Genomic DNA, 20,518 nt, shown 5'->3' with positions numbered 1-20,518 from the left:
GAAAATCCTACAAAAGGTAGTGGATTTGGCCCAGTACATCACGGGTAAAACCCTTTCAACCACTAAACCTATACATCTACATGATACACGGCCATAGAAAAGCAGTGTCTATCCTCAAAGGTCCACACCACCAGCCATGCTCTTTTTTCACGGCTGCCATCATGAAGGAGGTACACGTGCCTTGGGACTCACACCAGCAGGTTCAAGAACAGTTACTACCACTCAACCATCAGGCTCTTGAACAAAAGGGGATAACTACACCCATTTAATGACTCTTGCAATTTTATTATTAATTTTATTATTAATAAAATATTGTTATTTCATGCTATTTATTTATTATTTGCATTCGCACAGTTTGTTTACAGCTTACAGATTCTCTTTACAGTTATGGTTCTATAGATTTGCTTTGTGTGCTCGCAGAAAAAGAACCTCAGGGTTGCATGTGGTAACATGTATGTACTCTGATAATAAATTTTACTTACTTACAGGGAGAGGCATATTGGCTTTAAAAACAAAACTTTTTACACAGAAGTTGACTGAATTAAACTGAACTTGTACAAGAAATACAAGGCTTCAGGATATGAACATTAATGTTCACACAGAGAAATGGGGAAGTTAAAAATATAAAAGTCGCAGAGGCAAGCTGGTGAACATTAGTGTAGCTTAGTACAACAGTTGACCCAAGCATTGCTTAATACCACACCACTGCAGTCATCTGTGGGTAGTCTTTAATTCCAAGATGATTGGCATTAGGATTAATTTGCTGAATGGAAAACAACTTCCATTTAATAAATGCACGACATAGATCCAGAATTGGACTTATGAAAGCAGGAAGCAGCAAAAATGCACCTCTCTATGGAACTTGGAGAGAATTCCACACAGAGACTATGTTTGTCTCTATGGAATTCAATGTTTGGTGTATTATTGAACTATACAGGCTAAAGCAACACACACAAGATGCTGGAGGAACTCAGTAGGTTAGACAACACCTATGGAAAAGAATAAACAGTTGATGGTTTGGCCATGAACCATCTTCAGGGCTGAGACAAGTTTAGTTTTGCTTCCTCATACATATCTTATGGAGATATCAGTAACTGTGCTTAAGTGAACCACATGTAGATTGTGAAGGACTTCTTGTCTCTACCAATATCTGAAAATTCTGTCAGAAAACTCATAAGTGAATAACAATCCTCTTTGTAAATAATTCTCTTCTAAGAATATCCTTAGTATTCTTAGCAAGTCAGAAGAAGAATAGATGTAAGTTTTTCTAACGCAGTCCATGTTCTGTTAACAGAAAATAGAACGTAATACTGCTCCTTGAGCTGCTTAGTGCAATAACAATTTTATAACATTCAACAATATTTCTATCATTCATTGTATGGGTTTTTATGTTTCATGGATGTTTATGAAGAGTAAGAATTTCAGGCCGTGTACTGCATACATTCTCTGATATCAAAGTTAACCTTTGAAACACTAAGTAGTTCTACTCAGATCCCTGAAGTTATACTCTGCACTTGAGTGGTGAACAATCCTCAGATTATGGTATAATCATGTTTATGTAATGAGATTGTATTGAGATAATGGACAAACCTACCTCCACTACTAATGTTTCATTCGTTGGGCCTGTGGCAGAAAGGCTTTCCTGTCGATTGTATGGCCTTTTGTAGTCAAATATCGTTCCAGAGAATCGATGTCGGCCAGGCCAGTCCAGCGTCCAATGCCCATTGAGATAGTACTTCTGCTGTTGGTTCCTAATGGCTATGTAAGCATTGGAAATGTTCAGTTCATGCACACGAATGGTACGTGCTCCTGCAGGAATGGTGACAACTGTGTAATACTCTGCTGGAGAAAAAGTAAAGTCTATTGAAAACAATTTACGTGTAAATACTGATTTTAAAATATTTTCAGCTATGTAACAAATAAACTTCCAGGATAGACAATATGACCATTAGATACAGGAGCAGAATAAGGCCATTTGGCCCATTGAGTCTGCTCTGCCATCAGAGCAGAGGCTACCTCAGCCTTAAATATACCCAGTGATTTGGCCTCCTCAGCTGCCTGTGGCAATGAATACCACAGATTCACCACCCTCTGGCCAAAGAAGTTCCTTCTCATCTCCGCTTTAAATGGACGTTCCTCTATTCTGAGGCTGTGTCCTCTGGTTTTTGACTGCTCTACCATAGGAAACATCCTCTCCAAATCTACTCTACCAAGGCCTTTTAACATTTGATAGGTTTCCATGAGATCCTTCCCCATTCTTCTGACTTCCCGTGAGTACAGGCCCAGAGGCATCAAACATTCCTCATATGATAAGCTGTTCAATCCCGGAATTATTTTTTGTAAACCCCCTTTGAACCCTCTCCAATGTCAGCACATCCTTCCTTAGGTAAGGGACCCAAAACTGCTCACAATACTCCAAATAATGCCTCACTAGTGCCTTATAATGCCTTAACATTACATCTTTGCTTTTATATTCTAATCCTTTCAAAATGAATGCTAACATTGCGTTTACCTTCATCACCGACTCAACCTGCAAATTAACCTTTAGGGAATCTTGCACAAGGACTCCTAAATCCCTTTGCACCTGAGATAGTACACAACCAAAAAAAAAAGATAGCAAACACCATATGGTTCTGCATATGATGTGAAGCCAACTGAGGAATCTGACAGAGATCCAATAAACAAAATCTGTCATGACTATTAGCTGAGTAAATTGGGAATAGTGTAAGTGCCCACGTCTAAGTCTCTAAACTGTGCTCATTCTGAACAAAGGCTCTTAAAGTTTCCCTGAAAATTCAAGAGGTGTTTGGTCATGGGGCAACTGTTAGAGTGGCAACAACAAAAAAAAACCTGTTGATCATATCAGTGCCCCTCAGCTAAAAATATTTACATTGGTTTTTGGCTATTGGTACCTAATGCCAATTTTGGGCAGGATCAGATCATTAGACCATTTGACATAGGAGCAGAATTAGGCCAGTTGGCCATCATGGCTGATTGCTTTTTCCTCTCAACCTGATTGTCTATGATGGTAGAGTGTTAGAGGGCCGATGATACCTTTGAAGATGTATCCCACACATATCAGCACCTTCAGGCAGGAAGAATATAAGTTGTCGTGCAACCAAGCCAAGTATTTACAAAGTTAGGATCTTTACACCATGGGTATAATATTCTGTGTCCATCTGCAGTCTCGAAGTGGTGACAATCAGGACGGCCTGTTTGCACATGCAAATAAAAGGGTTTGCACATGCTCTTTCAGTGGCCTTGCCAAATGTCTGTATAAATATTAAAACAAATCACCTAGATCTGCTAGCAAACTTAGTTGCAATCACAAAAAAATAACGAGAGTGTAGATTAAATTGGGCAGCACGGTAGCGTGGAAGTTAGTGTACCGGTTTACAGTGCCAGCAATCGACTGGAAGATTAAGGTTCAAATCCTGCTGCTGTCTGTAAAGAATTTGTACGTTCTTCCCATGACCACGTGGGTTTCCTCCCACGCTCCAATGACTTATGGGTTAGGGTTAGTAAATTGTGGGCATACTATGTTAATGCTGGAAGCATGTCAACACTTGCAGGCTGCCCCCAGCACATAGTGTTGGTTGTTGACGTAAACAACACATTTTTCACTTTACTTTTATGATGTTTTGATGTAAGTATGACAAATAAAGCTAATCTTTAGATCTTGTATGATGCATGTCGAAAAGGTTGAGAACTTTGTAGATGAGATGGAGATCATGAGTATACATTGGGAGATTCAATACAAAATACAAAGCTAATCTTTAAATTTTGTGTGGTGCATGCCGAAAAAGGCTGAACACTTTGTAGGTGAGATGAGCGTCATGATTATACAGCGGGAGATTCAATACACTACATACGGTTTACGTAGTGCTGCTTGGTGTATAAACCCTTGAAGATTTTACACGTCGAGTTGTTGCCTTTGCAAACCCCACAAGCATCTGGCTCAAGTTTCGAACCCAGAACACGGTCACATCCAACAGCCTGTGATGAATAAAAATAAGTGCACGTTAGAGAGACAATACACAGCATAATTGTCTATTTTCACAGTTTTATACAAATAGCTTGGCACCTCAAAGTAGCTTAGACCTTTCACTGTGAACACCCTTTATACAAGTCTATACAAGAACTTTAGAAAATAATTTAAAATAACAATTGACTGCATATTTCATTAATGATTTCAGTAATAGTAGAAACCTTCACCTACTGACTGACCACTTACTCCTTAGGACAATAAGACATAGGAGCAGAATTAGACCATTCAACCCATCGAGTCTGCTCTGCCATTCTATCACAGCTGATTTATTAACCCTCTCAACCCCATTCTCCTGCCTTCTCCCTGTAACCTCTTTTGCCCTGACTAATAAAGAACCTATCAACCTCCTTAAAAATATACTCAATGACTTGGCCTCCACAGCCATCTGTGGCAATGATTCACCACCCTCTGGCTAAAGAAATTCCTCCTCATCTCTGCTCAAAATGGCATCACTGTACTGTGAGGCTGTGCCCTCTGGTCCTCCCCCACTGCAAGGAACAGCTGCTCTCAACCTGATTCTTCTGCCTCCTCCCTCATGCCCTGATTAATCAAGAACCTATCAACTTCCACCTTAAATATGCTCAACCATCTGTGGCAATGAATTCTGCAGATTCACCACTCTCCGGCTAAAGAAATTCTTCCTCATCTCTGTTCTAAATGAACGTGTCTCAGTTCTGAGGCTGTGCCCTCTGGTCCCAGACTCCCCATTATAGATAATGTCCTCTCCGCATCCACTGTATCTCAACTTTTCGTCAACCTCCTCTTGACCCCTTCCAAACCAAGCACATCTTCTTTTAGATAAAGGGCCCAAAACGGTTCACGATATTCCAAATGTGGTCTGATGAATCCTTACAAACCCTACACATTATATCCTTGCCTTTGCATTCTGGTCCTCTAGAAATGAATGTAACATTGCACAAGCCTTCCACACTGCCGACTCAATCTGCAAGTTCGCCTTTAGGGAATCCTGCACATAGACCCCCAAGTTCCTTTGTAGCTATGATTCTGAATTTGCTTCCCGTTTAGAAAATAGCCTATGCATTTGTTCCTTCTACCAAAGTGCATGACCATACACTTCACTCTATATTAAGTCTGCCACTTCTTTGCCCATTCTTCTAACCTAAATCCTTCTGCAGACTCCCTGCTTCCTCAACACTGCCTGCCCTTAGACCTATCTTCATATCATCTGCAAACGTGACCCAAAGCCTTCAAGTCCATCATCCAAATCATTGACATACGATGTGAAAAGAAGTGGTCCCAACACAGACCTCTGCAGCACATCGCTAGTTACCGATCGCCAACAAGAAAAGGCCCCCTTATTCTGCGACCCCCCCCCCCCCTTTTTCCTCCTGCTTGTCAGTCAATCTTTTGTCCATGCTGGTACCTTTTCTGTAATACCATGGACACTTATCTTGTTAAGCAGCCTCATGTGTGGCACCTTGTCAAAGGCCTTCTGAAAATCCAAATAAACACCATTCACTAACTCTCCTTTGTCTATCCTGCCTGTTAATTCTTCAAAAAATTCCAACAGATTTGTCAGACACGATTTCCCTTTGGAAAATCATGCTGACTTTGGTGTATTTTATCATGGGCTTCCAAGTAACAAGAAATCTCATCCTTTAATAATAGGCTCCAACATTTTTCCAACCACTGAAGTCAGGCTGACTGGCCTATTTCCTATCTTCAGCCTCCATCCCTTCTTAAAGAGTGGAGTGACATTTGCAATTTTCCAGTCCTCAGGAACCATCCCAGAATCTAGAGATTCTTGGAAGATCATTACTAATGCATCCACAATTTCTTCAGTTAACTCTTTCAGAACCCTGGGGTGTATTCCTTCCTGTCCAGGTGACTTATCTGCCTTCAGGCTTTTCAGCTTCACAATCACCTTCTCCTTAGTAATGTCACGGATACTCACCTCTGCCCCTGACACTCTCGCATTTCCGGTATTTTGCTAGTGTTTTCTACAGTGAAAACTGATGCAAAATACTTAGTAAGTTCATCCGCCATTTCTTTGTCCCCTATTATTATTACCATTCCAGCATTTTCCAGTGGTCTGATACCGACTCTCATCTCACTTTTACTCTTTATATACGTATATCTGGAAAAAAACTTTTGGTATCCTCTTTTATATTATTGGCTAGCTTCCCTTTATATTTCATCCTTTCTCTGTAGCTTTTCTAGTTGCCTTCTGTTGGTTTTTAAAAGCTTCCCCATCCTCTAGCTTCCTATTAGTTTTGCTATATTATATGCCCACTCATTTGCTTTTATACTGTCTTTGACTTCTCTTGCCAGCCACTGTTTCCTCACCCTCCCTTTAGATTACTTCTTTCATCTTTGGGATGCACCTTTCCTGCACCTTCTGATTTGCCCCCAGAAACACCATCTATTGCTGTTCTGCCATCATCCCTTCTCTTGTTCTAATTTACATCCTATGTCCTGGCTACTGTTTGGAGTTCTGTAAATAACTCCCATCAGAGTCTTTTAACCCTTGCAGTTTCTCAACTCTACCCACAAGGATTCTACATCTTCTGATCTTAAGTCTCCTCCTCTGGTTTAATTTCTTTACCAACAGAGCTACTCCACAACCTCCTCCCCCTCCCCCACCCCCGCCACCGCCTAACTGTCTGCTCTTTCGAGACAAAGTGTCTCCTTGGATGTTAAGCTCCAAATTATGATTTTCTTTCAGCCTTAACTCAGAGAGGCCCACAACATCATGCCTGCCAATCACTAACTAGGCCACAAGATCATCTACCTTTTTCTGTATACTGTGTGTATTCAAATATAACCCCTTCAGTCCTGCATTCATCACCCTTTTTGATTTTGGCCTCCTATTACTCTTCAACTCTTCCCACTAACTGCAATTGTGCTGTATCATCTACCAGTCCTTCCTCACAGTGAGACTACACATTACATCTACTTGTGTACCAACTGCACCATCCTCAGCCCTATCAGCCCGTTTGCTGTCCCCCCGGACAGATGAGTTTAAACCCTCCCTCACAGCATGAGCAGACCTGCCCGCAGGTGTATTGGTTTTCCTTGGCTTCAGGTGTGAACCATCCTTTTAGCACAGACCTTCCCCAGAAGAGATCCCAGTGATCCAGAAATCTGAAACCCTGCCCCCTGCACCCTCAGTCACACATTCTTCTGCCAAATCATTCTATTCTTACCCTCACAGATACATGGCACATTCAGCACTCCAAAGATTACTATCCTCGAGGGCCTGCTTTTCAGTTTTCTACCCAGTCCCCTATATTCTCTCTTCAGGACCTCCTCCCTTTTCCTACCGATGTGGTCGGTACCAATATGACCCATGACTTCTGACTGTTCACCCTCCCCCTTAGGGATGCTGTGGATCCGATCTGAGACATCCCTGACCTTTGCACCTGGAAGGCAACATACTGTCTGGGTGTCTCCTTCGTACCCACAGAATCCGCTAATTGTGGAATCCCCTATCACTACTGCACTCACCGTTTACCCCCTTCCCTTCTGACCCACAAAGCCAGCCTTAGTGCCAGAGACCTCATCTCTGTTGCCCCACCACCAACAGTATCCAAAATGGTATATTTATTAAGTAATTATTGAGGGGAACAGCCACAGGGGTACTCTGCATAGTCTGCCTATTTCCTTTCCTTCTCCTGACAGTTACCCAGGTACTTGCCTCCTGCAGCTTAGGGGGTGACTACCTCTGTGCAGCTCCTACCTATCACCTCCTCATTCTCCAGTACGAGCGGAAAGTCAAGCAGCTACTGCTCCCGTTTCTTAACACGGTTTTTAACAGAGCTACAACTGGATGCACTTCGTGCAGGTGTAATTATCAGGGAGACTGGGAGTCTCCCAAATTTCCCACATCTCTCACAAGGAACATGCCACTATCTACGGGCCCATTCTCAGTGCACTAGCTATGCACTTGAAGAGAAAAAAATTACTAGAAACTTCTTCTTTACTTACTTCGAACCTCTGTCTGTGCTTGCCCAAGCCCGTTGGGTCAAAGCCGGACCACTCTAACAATGCTCCACTCACACAATGCGTGCCCTACTTACACCTCTTTTCTTGTTTATTGGCCCTGTGCTGACTGCGGCCTGCCAAAAAAGAAGCTGAAAGCCTTCAGCTCTTTTCAAACCTCATGCTGTGTCCCGAGAATGATCTCTCGCACTGATTTCAGCCCACTGGAAAGAAGTTGAAAGCCCCTGAGCATTTTCAAACCTCATGCTGTGTCACCAATGAACAACCCCTCACCCTCATTTCAGCCCACCGAAAGGGTGAAAGCTCCTGATCTCTTTTTAAACCTTGTGCTGTGTCACCAACAACTTCTCGCACCGGTTTGAGCCCGTCTAAAACTGAGTGGTCCGGAGCTCTTTTTAACCAATAGATGACCTGTTGTTCTTATTTCAGACCGCTGAAAACATTTACCATTTGTTTTTTTTAAATTTATTTAGAGATTCAGCACAATTACAGGCCCTCCTGGACAAACAAGCTCCCGCTGCCCAATTACACCCATGTGACCAATTAACCTACTAATGTGTACATCTTTCAAATGTGGGAGGACACTGGAGAACCAGGAGAAAACCTACATGGTCACGATGTGAATGTTCAAACTCCTAACTAACAGTGGCGGAACTGAACCCAGGTCGCTGGTGCTGTAACGGCGTTATGTTAACCACTACGTTACCATGCTGCGAAGTTATATTCAGACATCTGCAACAGGAATATATAGACTGACACAGCTAAGTACTTAGAAACACCCAGCAGCCTCGTAAAATGTAGAATGAGTTTCAGAAAAGGTCATCTCTTCTCGGCAGTGAGGAAGACTGCCTTAGACACTAAGCAGATTTAGAAGGAGCTATATTGTCAAACACTGTAGACCCTACTCAGGTGGGGTTAAGGAGTCCAACACTGCTTTGGAGAAATGTGCCAACAACTTTGTTTGGACCACAACAGAAGCCTACAAAGGTCAGCACATGGTCCAGGAATTGGAACGTGAAGACCATTCCTTTCAATTATATCTGCTTGGGTTTTTACAATGGTTACCTGAGATCAGTAACCTTTTTCACCAAGTATTCTCATGAGGATAGATTGAGTAAGTTGGGGGTTTTCTCTTTGGAGTGAAGGACGATGAGAGATGACTTGATAGAAGTCTACAAGATGATAAGAGGTATAGATTGAATGGGCAACCAGAGACTTTTTCCCCAACCAGAAATGGCTAATAAGAGGGGGCATACTTTTAAGGTGATTGGAGTTAAGTATATGGGTATGTCTGAGATTACACACACAAAATGCTGGTGGAACACAGCAGGCCAGGCAGCCTCTATAGGAAGAAGTACAGTCGACGTTTTGGGCCGAGAACCTTCGTCAGGACTGATGAAGGGCCTCGGCCCGAAACGTCGACTGTACTTCTTCCTATAGATGCTGCCTGGCCTACTGCGCTCCACCGGCATTTTGTGTGTGTTGCTTGAATTTCCAGCATCTGCAGATTTCCTCGTGTAAGTTTTTTTTACAAAACTGGTGGGTGCGTGGAATGCCCTACCAGGGGCTGTGAAAGAGGCGGATATGTACGGGATATTTAAGAAACTCTTTGATAGTCACATGAATGACAGGAAAATAGAGGGCTAATTGGGAGGGAGGGTTAGGTTGTTCTTAGAGTAGGTTAATTGGTTGGCATCCTGCTCTTTCTGCCCAAAAACCAGTGCTTGAAAGAATATCTGCTCTCCTTATTTCTTTCATCCTACTTGAAATAAGCTGCAGAAAGATGTAGGCTCAGTCAGTTCCATCGTGGGCACTAGCCTCCCCAGTGTCCAGGACATGTTCAAGGACTGATGCCTCAGAAAGGCAGCATCTGTCACGAAGGACCCCATCACCCAGGACATGCCCTCTTCTCACTGGAGGAGGTACAGAAGCCTGAGGACACACACTTAACAATTCTGAAACAGCTTTTTCCCCTCTGCTATCAGACATCTGCGTGGACATTGAACCCATGAACACTACCTCCCTACCTTTTCTATTTTCTCTCTTTTTGCACTACTTAATACAACTTTTTAAAATATAAATATACTTCTTACTGAAATTTACAGTTTCCATTTTAATGTATTGCATTGTACTGCTGCCATCTAACAACAAATTCCACGACACATGCCGGTGATATTAAACTGACTCTGATAATGCTGTAACCCTCCTTCCCAGGGAGAAGGTCAACAGCAGGAAGGAGATGGGATGGGGAGGGCTGATGTTGTTTACAGAACAGCAGGCCAGTCTCCTTTGCGATCAGGTAAAATATTCTTACGATTGATCCAAGGCTTGGCAACTCAGACCTCAACATGTTTCTGAAAAGAAACTGTTTGCACCCACTTTGAATCAGTTGCTGAGGGCAGATTGGTTGACAGCCCCACGCCATTGATTGCCCTCTCTTCAATCTGTTTCCAATAATATCTGAAATCAGCATTGAGTCCAGATTTATAAAATATTTTATATTCCCACTCACACCTGTCAAACCATAAAGACAAATATACACCCTAGGCATTCAGAATTGAATTGGATAAATGGTTTGATATATTAATAAACTTTGAGAGCAATATGAAGAACGTAACAGCTTAAGTTGCAGCTCTGTTGAATCTGATGATCCATATGGCTTATATTTCCTCCTATAAATGTGCAGGAAGACAATGGAACAAATCCTATTTTTTATGATTTCGGTTGCACATTTTTCATATATGAGGGGTGATTGATAAGTTCGTGGCCTAAGGTAGAAGGAGATGAGTTATTAACTTCAAACTTTCTGCATAATCACTCAGAGTTGACCTGCATGTGCATGTAACGAGAGCTGTATAACTCATCTCCTTCTACTTTAGGCCACAAACTTATCAATCATCCATCTGTGGACACTTTCTGGAGATCCAAGATCCGTATGCTCCACGACCGCTGGACTAAGTGTGTAAATGTAGGAGGGGACTATGTTGAAAAATAAATGTGCTAGGTTTTCTAAAATTGACTCCTTCTGCCTTAGGCCACGAACCTATCAATCACCCCTCATAAATTAGAAGATGGAAGAGGTTCACTCAATTTTACTAAAGATTGAAGATATATTATGTGGCAGAGAACTGGGGATATTGGTGGTGGAATACTTAGTGGTGACTGGGAGTAAGTACTGATAATACACACAATTTACCTCGCATACGCCATCTATACACACGTCGGACCTTTCTTCTGAGCACGGCGTTCCATCTTTGACTTTACTTGAAAGTGCGAAGAAGAAATCAAAGTCCTCTGCAGCACAGTAGAGTTTGCAAAGGTCATGGTCTGGAAATGACAAGCTGAGGTTTAGTGCCTTTTTGAAAATATCGTGCACAGGCCAGCCTTAACCACATTGTGCGATCAAATGCAATTCCAGAGCATGGTAACTTGCCAAGGAGTTGAATATTTCTGTGCTTTGGTTTTTATTCACTATACAATTACATTTCCATAAAACATGGCAAATCTGGGCCTTGCTGTGAGTTGCAGAAATGCTAAGATTTTCCCTGAACCAGCTTAACTTCCTTGCTTGCTCTGCAACGACCGAACATGCGATGGAAAGGCTTGTCGTCATGCAAGATGTTCGACAGCCTCGGCCCTGGATTCTGCTTCTCCCCTGGCATTTTGTCAAACAAAACCGGCAGCAAACTAAACTAGTGCTTTCCAACATCCAAAGCCTTAATGTGCTACTCGCCCCTTTAAGAAACAACAAGCCTTTTGTTGGACCATGCAGCAGATTTGTGCCAGTTTGTTCATTAAGGCTCAGAAACAAAACAAGTACACCACAGGTAGTGGCTGTGGTTTCTGCAGTTTGCAGAGCTGATAGTTATCCTGTTCTTTCACCTCTTGGGACTGTCGCAGTGCATTCTCCATGGCCACAATTGTTCACATGAAACAGACCACAAATTGGCATAAACCATCGGCTCTCATTAAGGGTTGATTAGAATGGCAGCTTAGGAAATCGAGAACAATTCTTTTTCCACAGGGAAGTATAACAACTCACAATAAAAGCATGATGTTGCTAGGTTGGAATCAGCTTTTAAACACATTATGGATAAGATTTTGATGATTGGCCAGATCACCACTGTGATAGCAGTGATTTTCATTCGACAGATGCTAAGTTGACAAATACAAGCCAGCTTTCTGGGATTGGACCACCTGAGTGGCAGCTGGCTGCCATGGCAAGAGAAACTGCAGATAGGACCTGGAGTGGCAGGGTAGAACAGGAATGGGGCAAGTTTCGATGGAAGCAGCTCGGAGAAATGCTGTGCCAAGCCTCCTTTTGTCCCTGACAGTACCCATCGCTTCCTTCAGTTCTCACACTCCACAATAAAGACTGACTGACATTCACTTTGTCTGGATTGCTAGCTGATACTGAACGAAGAAAGTGTTCGTCATCATTCTCTACAGTACCTTGGTCCTACTAGACCATAAGACATTGGAGTAGAATAAGGCCATTTGGCCCAGCAAGTCTGCTCCATCATTCCATCATGGCTGATTTATTATCTCTCTCAACCCATTTTCCTGCATTCTCCCTGCAACCTTTGCCACCCTTACAAATCAAGAACCTGTGAACCTCCGTTTTAAATATACCCAATGACCTGGCTTCCAAATCTATCTGTGGCAATAAATTCCACAGATTCACCACCCTCTGGCTAAATAGACTCCTCCTCATCTCTATTGTAAAGGGACATATTCTGAGGCTGTGCCCTCTGGTCCTAGACTCTCCAGTATTGGAAACATCCTCTCCACATCTACCATCCAGGGCTTTCAATATTCGATAGGAATCAAAGAGATCTCCCATTGTTCTTCTAAGCTCCAGAAAGTACAGACTCATAACCATCAAATGCTCATCATATGTTAACCATTTCATTCCCAGGATAATTCTTGAGAACCTTCTCTGGAAAACACTTGTTTTTCCCTGATCAGGACACGTTATTAACATTGTGGTGCTTGCTTTTTAAATCAGCGACCTACCCCCTGGATTAGGTAGCGGAGCTGGGTGCGGGGGCGGGCATGGAGCTATTCTCAACTCTGACAGTCCTCATGTCGACGAGCAAGGAAATTCAACAAAACAAAAGCCGGAGGAGCAACAAGTTGCTCGTAAGATTTATTTAAAATTAAGCAGCGTTACCATTGGAACGGAAAATGCTGGAAACACTCAGCTTGTTAATCAGCATCTGTGGAGGGAGCAACAGTATCAGGTGATCTCAGAATGCAGATTTCATCAGCACTATAATACACTAATCATGTACTGATGATACATCCTCAACCGGTGACACTAACTGTGCTCTTCTTTCCATCGATGTTGTCTAATCTGATGAACTTTCTTGAGATTTTGTTCTTTTATTTCAGATTACTGACATCTGCAGTATCCTATTTTTGTGGTATTGTTCCCCCATGTCACTGCTACTAAATATGCACACATTGACAGTGTTCAGGCTCACCTTCTTCACTAAATCCTTGGCCAATCTCCCAGACACCTATCTAAACAAACTCTATAATTTGCCCAAGCTTTGCTTCTTTCCTCTCCTTTGATGTCTTCTACTTGCCTACAACCACAATCCTCACTGGCTGCCTGAATCCCAAGGCATCCACTCAAAATGCGTGCACAGATTTATAACCGCTTCCATGGATAAAACACATCTTAAGTCTGTTAACTTTTGCAGATTTACTCTATGTCCGGAATTGCTTCCTGCATTCCACAGAACCCCGGCATGAGCATTCTTTAATCTGTACCTGACACCTAGCCAAAGCTCACCCCATGAACCTTAATCCTTTCACCTTCTTTTCCCCTTCCGCTACTTTCTCAGCCTAAATTTAAAACCACATGCAACCACAGTCCACATCCTCACAGCTGAGGTTTGTTGAGGTCTTTTCATACGCATTAATGATGCTTTAGAAATAGGACGTTTAGGCTCCAATTAATTCATAAAACCCCTTCCAAGATCAAAATTCTGAAAGTTCTAAGTAAATTTATCATCAAAGCACATATACATCACTATATACTACTCTGAGATTCATTTCTTGTAGGCACTCACAGTAAAAACTAAGGAACGTAACAGAATCAATGAAAAACAGCACACAGACACACAACCTACCAATGTACAAAAGGCAACAAATTGTGCAAATGTAAAAAAGAAGAAAAAAGCAAATTAATAGTAATACATAAATACTTAAGTAATAAATGAAACCGTGAGTTGTAGAGTTTTTGAAAGTGAGTCCATCGGTTGTGGAATGAGTTGAGGTGAGTGCAGTTATTCATGATGTTTCAGAGGCCTGGTGATTAAGGGGTAATAACAGTTCTTGAACCTGGTGATGTGGGACCCAAGTCTCCCGTACCTCCTTCCCGATGGCAGCAGTGAGAAGAGAACATGGCCTGGATTGTAAGCCCATGCCTGACAAAACAATCGCTCAACTGCAAATAATACTCAGTATTACTTTTGATTTGCAAAGCAATTTAGTGTAACTTAAAACAAGTACAGATTTACCTTCAACGTGCACATATGGCTTCCAGCTATAGTACCAGCCTCGGAATGGCTTGCTATTGTATTCTGCACATTGCTGCGATCTGAAGTCAACACTATTTTTGGGGCAATTTTGATTATTGCAGAGCTTGTACATACGAGTATTACCATCACAGAACTTTCCTCCATACTGGGGCCTGTATTAAAAAAAAAGTGAATTGTTCACATATATTAGGTTACCAATATTCCGAACAAACATAATGGTTGTTCTGTCTTTACAAACATAGTAACATTCTGTCTTCACAATACATTAAGACACTATATATTCATACTGAGTTAACACTTCGGCTTTATTAATTTATATTATTTTTAAAAAATGTTTTGAGATACAGTGTGCAATAGACTCTTCTGGTCCTTTCGCACGCCACCCAGCAATCCCCTGATTTCATCCTAGTCTAGTCACGGGACAACTTAAAATGACCAATTAACCTACCAACCAGTATGTCTTTGGACTGTGGGAGGAAACCGGAACACGCGGAGGAAACCCACACAGTCATGGGGCGAACGTGGAAACTCATTACAGGCAGCAGCGGGAATCGAACTCGGGTCAGCTGCACTGTAAAGTTTTGAGCTAACCACTATGCCACCATGCTGGGCCACACGACCGTGTCACCCAGGGAGTCTTCAAGCTCCTGCCACAAACCTTGTGTTCCAGTTAGTGTCATCGTTAAAATAGCGCTACCACCACAGGAGGTTGGATGGTCAATCAAGTGAAAGCTTGGTGAGGAAGCAGGGAGATTGAGGAGTGGCTGGTGGGGTGATGATCTGTGGTGTGTAGGGTGGCCGAGGGATGAATGAGGTTTGGGGTCCTCAAAGTCAGTCAGAAGAGTTAAAGGCTTGGAGGTGAAAAGATGAAGGGTGGTGGGTGAACTGGTGATTGGGTTACAGGCAGAAGAAAGTAGGGATGGTGGAGTTGCAGGGTGTATGAATGAGTGATTAACTAGAATGGATAGTAGGGACAATTAAGTTGGTCTGGGATTGAGGATATTGGCTGTGAGACTGGGGTGGTAGGAGCATTCAATAAGTTTGATTTAAGAACCAGTTGTCCTTTAACTAAGAACAGAATGGATCATTTCCATGACTGTCTCCTGTTGATAAATGTGTTAGTTTATTAAACCCACGCAAGTTTGTCTTTGCTAAAAGAACAAACGTAACACAGTGTCAGAAGTCAGCGTGCGGTCTGAATATTCAGCATAAATGAATGCCGTGAGTGACTAAGAAAGGGACACTGGGTTCCGACAGAGTGAAGCTGCCAGCAAGAGAGCACGCTGGCTTAAAGTTCACCAAGGAAATGAAGTGAGAGAAGCCCAAAATATTCTGTAATATATTATTAGTTGTCCTCCCACAACTATGCACTTTACCAGCAATCTGGATGATAATTGGAAACGCTTCAAACAGTGATTCAATATATACTTAGTGGCGAGCAGAGCCAGCAGAGCAGAGGAAAATTTGAAAGCATCTATCTTTCTTCACGTAATTGGTGAAGATGCTCTGGACATATACAACAGCTTTCAAATTGATGAGACAGATTTTAAAATGGATATTCTGATGACAAAAATTGTGTAGATCATCCCAAATAAAAGTGTCACTTTTGAAAGTTACAAGTTCTTTTCTTGTGACCAGCAACAAAGTGTTAGCTTTGACCAATACTTAGCTGAGCTTCACACACTGAATTTCAGAGATTTGAGAGACTCACTGGTCAGAGACAAAATAGTTTGTGGAATCCCAAATAATTGGCTTCGAGAAAGATTGCTCTGTGACAAAGATTTAACGCTAGAAAAGGCTGTGAGTATGTGCAGGGCAGCAGAGACCACACAAACACAAGCTAAGGAGCTGCACAGGGCAGAAACGACAGTGCATGTTGTGAAAACAGAGGGGCAAAGCACAGGGTGTTTCACAAAGCAAACACAAACCAAAGAGATGCAGCAAATGTGGAGGTAGGCACATCCCAAAGAGGTGCTCTGCTTATGGAAAGTCCTGTAATAATTGTGGGAAGGAGGATCATTTTGCAAGGCGCTGTAAGGCTGGGGTGATCAAGAGGAAGGTGCACACAGTTGCTGAGGAAATGGAGGAAGTCTTTGTAGATTCTCAGCAGATTGCTGGTGCTGGTATAACGGAATGTATCCTGTTAATAAACGTGCTCACTTTTAAATCCACACGTCTTTCTTTGTTAAACAACAAACATAACAGGACCTACTGCCATCAGCTCAAGCAAGGTTGATAATATTTAATAATGTTGAACACTGTGTGAGTCCTGCATTAATGGTGCAGTTTTAGTGGGGGGGGGGGGGGGGTGGTGTGCTATGCCATTTCCATGACTTGTACACAGAACAATTTCACACAGGCAACAAGAACTTCACACTACTCGACATCACTGTGCATGTCCATTTAATCTTTGGGTTCTTAATAAGATTCAATGATAAATAAATTTGGGATGTTCTGAGATGAATACAAAACCAATAAATAATTCTCCAGATAGTGGAAGTGGACATGATTAACTCATAGGTGTGTATATATGTGCCTGAATAAAATATCAACTTTCTTCCTTGGCAGTGTTTAAAGGAAACAGGAAGTCTTGGGGGGAAATAGTTCCTATTCAATTTCATCTTCTCACTTCCATCTGGTTAAAACAAAAGATACAGATCTTGTCTAGTATTGAAGCAATGTCGTCCTATCACCTTGTTGAAGCTCTGCATTTTGGATATCCTGCAGTTTTGTTTGATGGGATTAACAAGGAGGAACTGTCTAAATGTCTTCGTAGTTCAACTGATTAGTCTGGAAGCTTATCTTAACCTTCTGAAAAATCACTTTACCAGATGGACATTATTGCAAAGTTAGACAACAAGAATAGTTCTGCCACTGGTTTGTGCAAGACTAGTTCAATATGCCAGTGTTCATTTACATTAACAATTTAGTTCAAGGTCATAAATGACCCCGCTATTATTTTCTCTAATTACCATAATTAGATGAAAGCTAAGTCAAAACTTTAGTCTTATATAAAATAAACCATTGTGGGCATACTTGTACTACCATTATAAACACCTGTCTATTATTTTTCAAACTGAGAACATACTCTTGTTATTTTACTTGGTGTAAAACAAGTCATTATCTTACTTAGATTTCAGTTCCCTACTATAACATCTCAATTCTCTTTGTGGTAGATGTATTCAAAATTCAAAGTAAATGCTATAATTGAAGTACATGTTACATATAGAACCCCGAGATTCATTTTCCTGTGGGTATACTCAGCAAATCTATAGAAAAGTAACTACAACAGGATCAATAAAAGATCAACCAGCGTGCAGAAGGCAACAAACTTTGCAAATGCAAAAATAGATATAGCAATAAATAATGAGAACATGAGAAAATGAGATAAAGATTCCTTAAAGTGAGATCATTGATATATTTAGCCTGACTGGATAACTTCCATTTTACAGTGCAAACCAGTAAATCATATTTCACTTTATAACAGTTTTCTGTTTACCAGATATATAACAAGCCTAATTTATGTTGGTTATCAAATAATTAATGGCCAACATGCTTTGGAGCCTGTTAAAGGTCTAAAGTAATACCATAATTTGAAAAGATGTGCTAAATGAGATCTTGGGTGCTTGCAAAATGTTAATGATGGAAGGAGGGATTTTAATAAAGTGCCAACAATTTTAAAAGGATGAACTTTAGCTCAGCTGGTGTGAATGGGATTTTGTTGCAGTTCGATCCCCGGTAAAGTGTTTAATCAACATGGATGTACTGTAGTTGCAATCTGATGTAGCACCAGAGTTGGTTGAAAGGGACTTAAAGGACCTTATATTCATCTGGGATTGGGTAACGAAAGGTTTTGGACAGGGGTTCCTACCTGGGGTCCAAGGACCCCTTGCTTAATGGTATTAGCCTAGGACATAAAAAAGGTTGGGAACCCCTACTTGATTGTGCAGTCCCATTTTCTCCTTGGAAATGGGAAATCTCAAATAGTAGACAATTTGTTACACAGAGCGACTGGGGGCGAACCCAAGTGCTGGACACAGACATGGAGATAGGGTTGAGAGGTACTTGCACAGTCACGAAAGTGGAACAGATAACCAGGAGGAATCTGGACACAGAGCTCTGATATAGAGTCCTGACGTGGAGACGGGGTTTTCATGGAATAACTTGAAACTAGCGCTGAACTTAGAACAATGGTTCTAAGTGGTCGGGAAACGAGGTTATCACACAGGAATAGACCAACGAACTGGCGACCCGTGATTGTGATGCCAGGGTTCTTATCCTGCAGTCTCTGATAGAAACCAGGTGTGTTGTAATTAAGTGAACTAGCAGCAACTGGGAATCTAACGACTGGAATTATGGCATAATCAAGAAGACAGGAGCGAAATGGGGGACAGCCACACAGGACCATGACACATTTCAATTAATCATTGCAGTTTATGAAGAAGGCCTGTTGCTAATTGCACATATAAAGATAAAAAAAACATCATTCTAGAGCTTATAAATTGTTTATGTACAATTTACTGGCTTTATATCTGTGAATCTATATGTTTACTTGTGTGAGAACACTACAGTTCTCCAGAGCTAGATGATACCCTGCACTTGACCAATGCCATTACAGGTCTGGTATGTCTTGCATTGGGTACCAGGCTGGAGTTATGTCTCTGTCAAGGGTGGTGTAAGGCGCTCCTCCCATCCTCTAGTCTGCAGGTCATCCTTGGGCAAGGTGTAGCACCTGCTTTGCCTCCTCCCACCCCAATCAGGGTCATGTGAAGCCACAGGAGCGGCGGCAGATGGTCGTCTGAGCAGCGGGTGCAGATCACAACTCCTAGTTACGCAGCCACTGGCACCAGGCGGACAATCCCTGAAGAGTATTGATAATGGATGGGGTCACCCAGCTGGTAAAGGCACTGCCCAGAAGAAGGTGATGTTAAACCACTTCTGAGAAACATCTGCCAAGACCAATCATGGTCAAGATCATGATGGGTCACGAAACACAGCACGGCACATAATGACCATGATGGTATCTTGTGTGACGAAGTGTCTTCCAGTAAGGGTGACATCACGTGGAATTGAAAATTTAAAGTAAATACCTGACAATACTGCTTATTGCTCCAAAAGTTTAAAAAGTGATGCTAGAGGTAGTATTTTATACCTCGACACATACAGGCTGATTGAAACTATTTTCTATGGCACACCCTTGATCAGAGTACCTTTACGGAGAAATGAAAGCCGGATCATTCAGTGAGGGATTTGATTTAGTATAAAACATACAAGTATAGAACACAGTCACTGAGATTCAGGTTCATGAATACTATTTCCAGTTGAAATTCTCAAGCCTTGGATCTCATTGTTTGAAAACAGTATCCCACGAGATGGGAAATATGTTGTAGTAACACACACAAAATGCTGGAGGGACTCGGCAGGTCAGGCTGCATCTATGGAAGGAAATAAACAGCCGACATTTCTTCATTTTTCAATTTTATTCTTTTGAAGCCACTCCATGGTTGCTTCTGGCAGTGTGCTTCGCGTCGTTGTCCTGGTGAAAGTCAAACTTCCTCCCCAGTTTAGACTTTCTGGCAGAGGCGAGCAGGTTTTTATCCAACACCTCTCCGCATTTAGCAGCATTCATCTTCCCATCGATCCTGACGAGATTTCCAGTCCTTGCGGCTGAAAAGCATCCCCACAGCACGATGATACCCTCCCCATACTCTACAGTAGGAATGGTGTTACCTGACTGATGCGCAGTATTAGATTTACACCACACGTACTGCTTAGTGTTGAGGCCAAAAAGTTCCACTTTTGTCTCATCCGACCGCAAAACCTTTGTCCACATCTTCACAGTATCTTCAAAGTGACGCTTTGCAAAGTCTTTACGGGCAAGGATATGTTTTTTTTAAAAATGGTACGTTGCTTTTCCTCCTTCCCTTTCTTCCATACTCTGATGTCCTCCCCTATT

General features: G+C 42.0%; 1 protein-coding gene across 1 annotated transcript in view; it reads right to left on the bottom strand.

Annotated features, from left to right (window-relative positions):
* adamts16 (ADAM metallopeptidase with thrombospondin type 1 motif, 16) overlaps window positions 1–20,518 on the bottom strand; it is a 194,209-nt gene that overhangs the window by 54,274 nt on the left and 119,417 nt on the right. Inside the window, exons 13-16 of the mRNA XM_073024361.1 lie at window positions 14,542–14,714; window positions 11,208–11,338; window positions 3,873–3,996; window positions 1,595–1,839 (exon numbers count right to left, since the gene is read on the bottom strand). Of these exons, the coding sequence (XP_072880462.1) occupies window positions 1,595–1,839; window positions 3,873–3,996; window positions 11,208–11,338; window positions 14,542–14,714 (673 nt within the window). The remainder of the gene's footprint in view (window positions 1–1,594; window positions 1,840–3,872; window positions 3,997–11,207; window positions 11,339–14,541; window positions 14,715–20,518) is intronic.

This window comes from Hemitrygon akajei, chromosome 20 (genome assembly GCF_048418815.1).
Source record: "Hemitrygon akajei chromosome 20, sHemAka1.3, whole genome shotgun sequence".
NCBI classification, from domain to species: Eukaryota; Metazoa; Chordata; class Chondrichthyes; order Myliobatiformes; family Dasyatidae; genus Hemitrygon; species Hemitrygon akajei.
The sequence above is the reverse complement of the archived record's forward strand: the minus strand, read 5'-3'. Positions and strand labels throughout refer to the sequence as shown.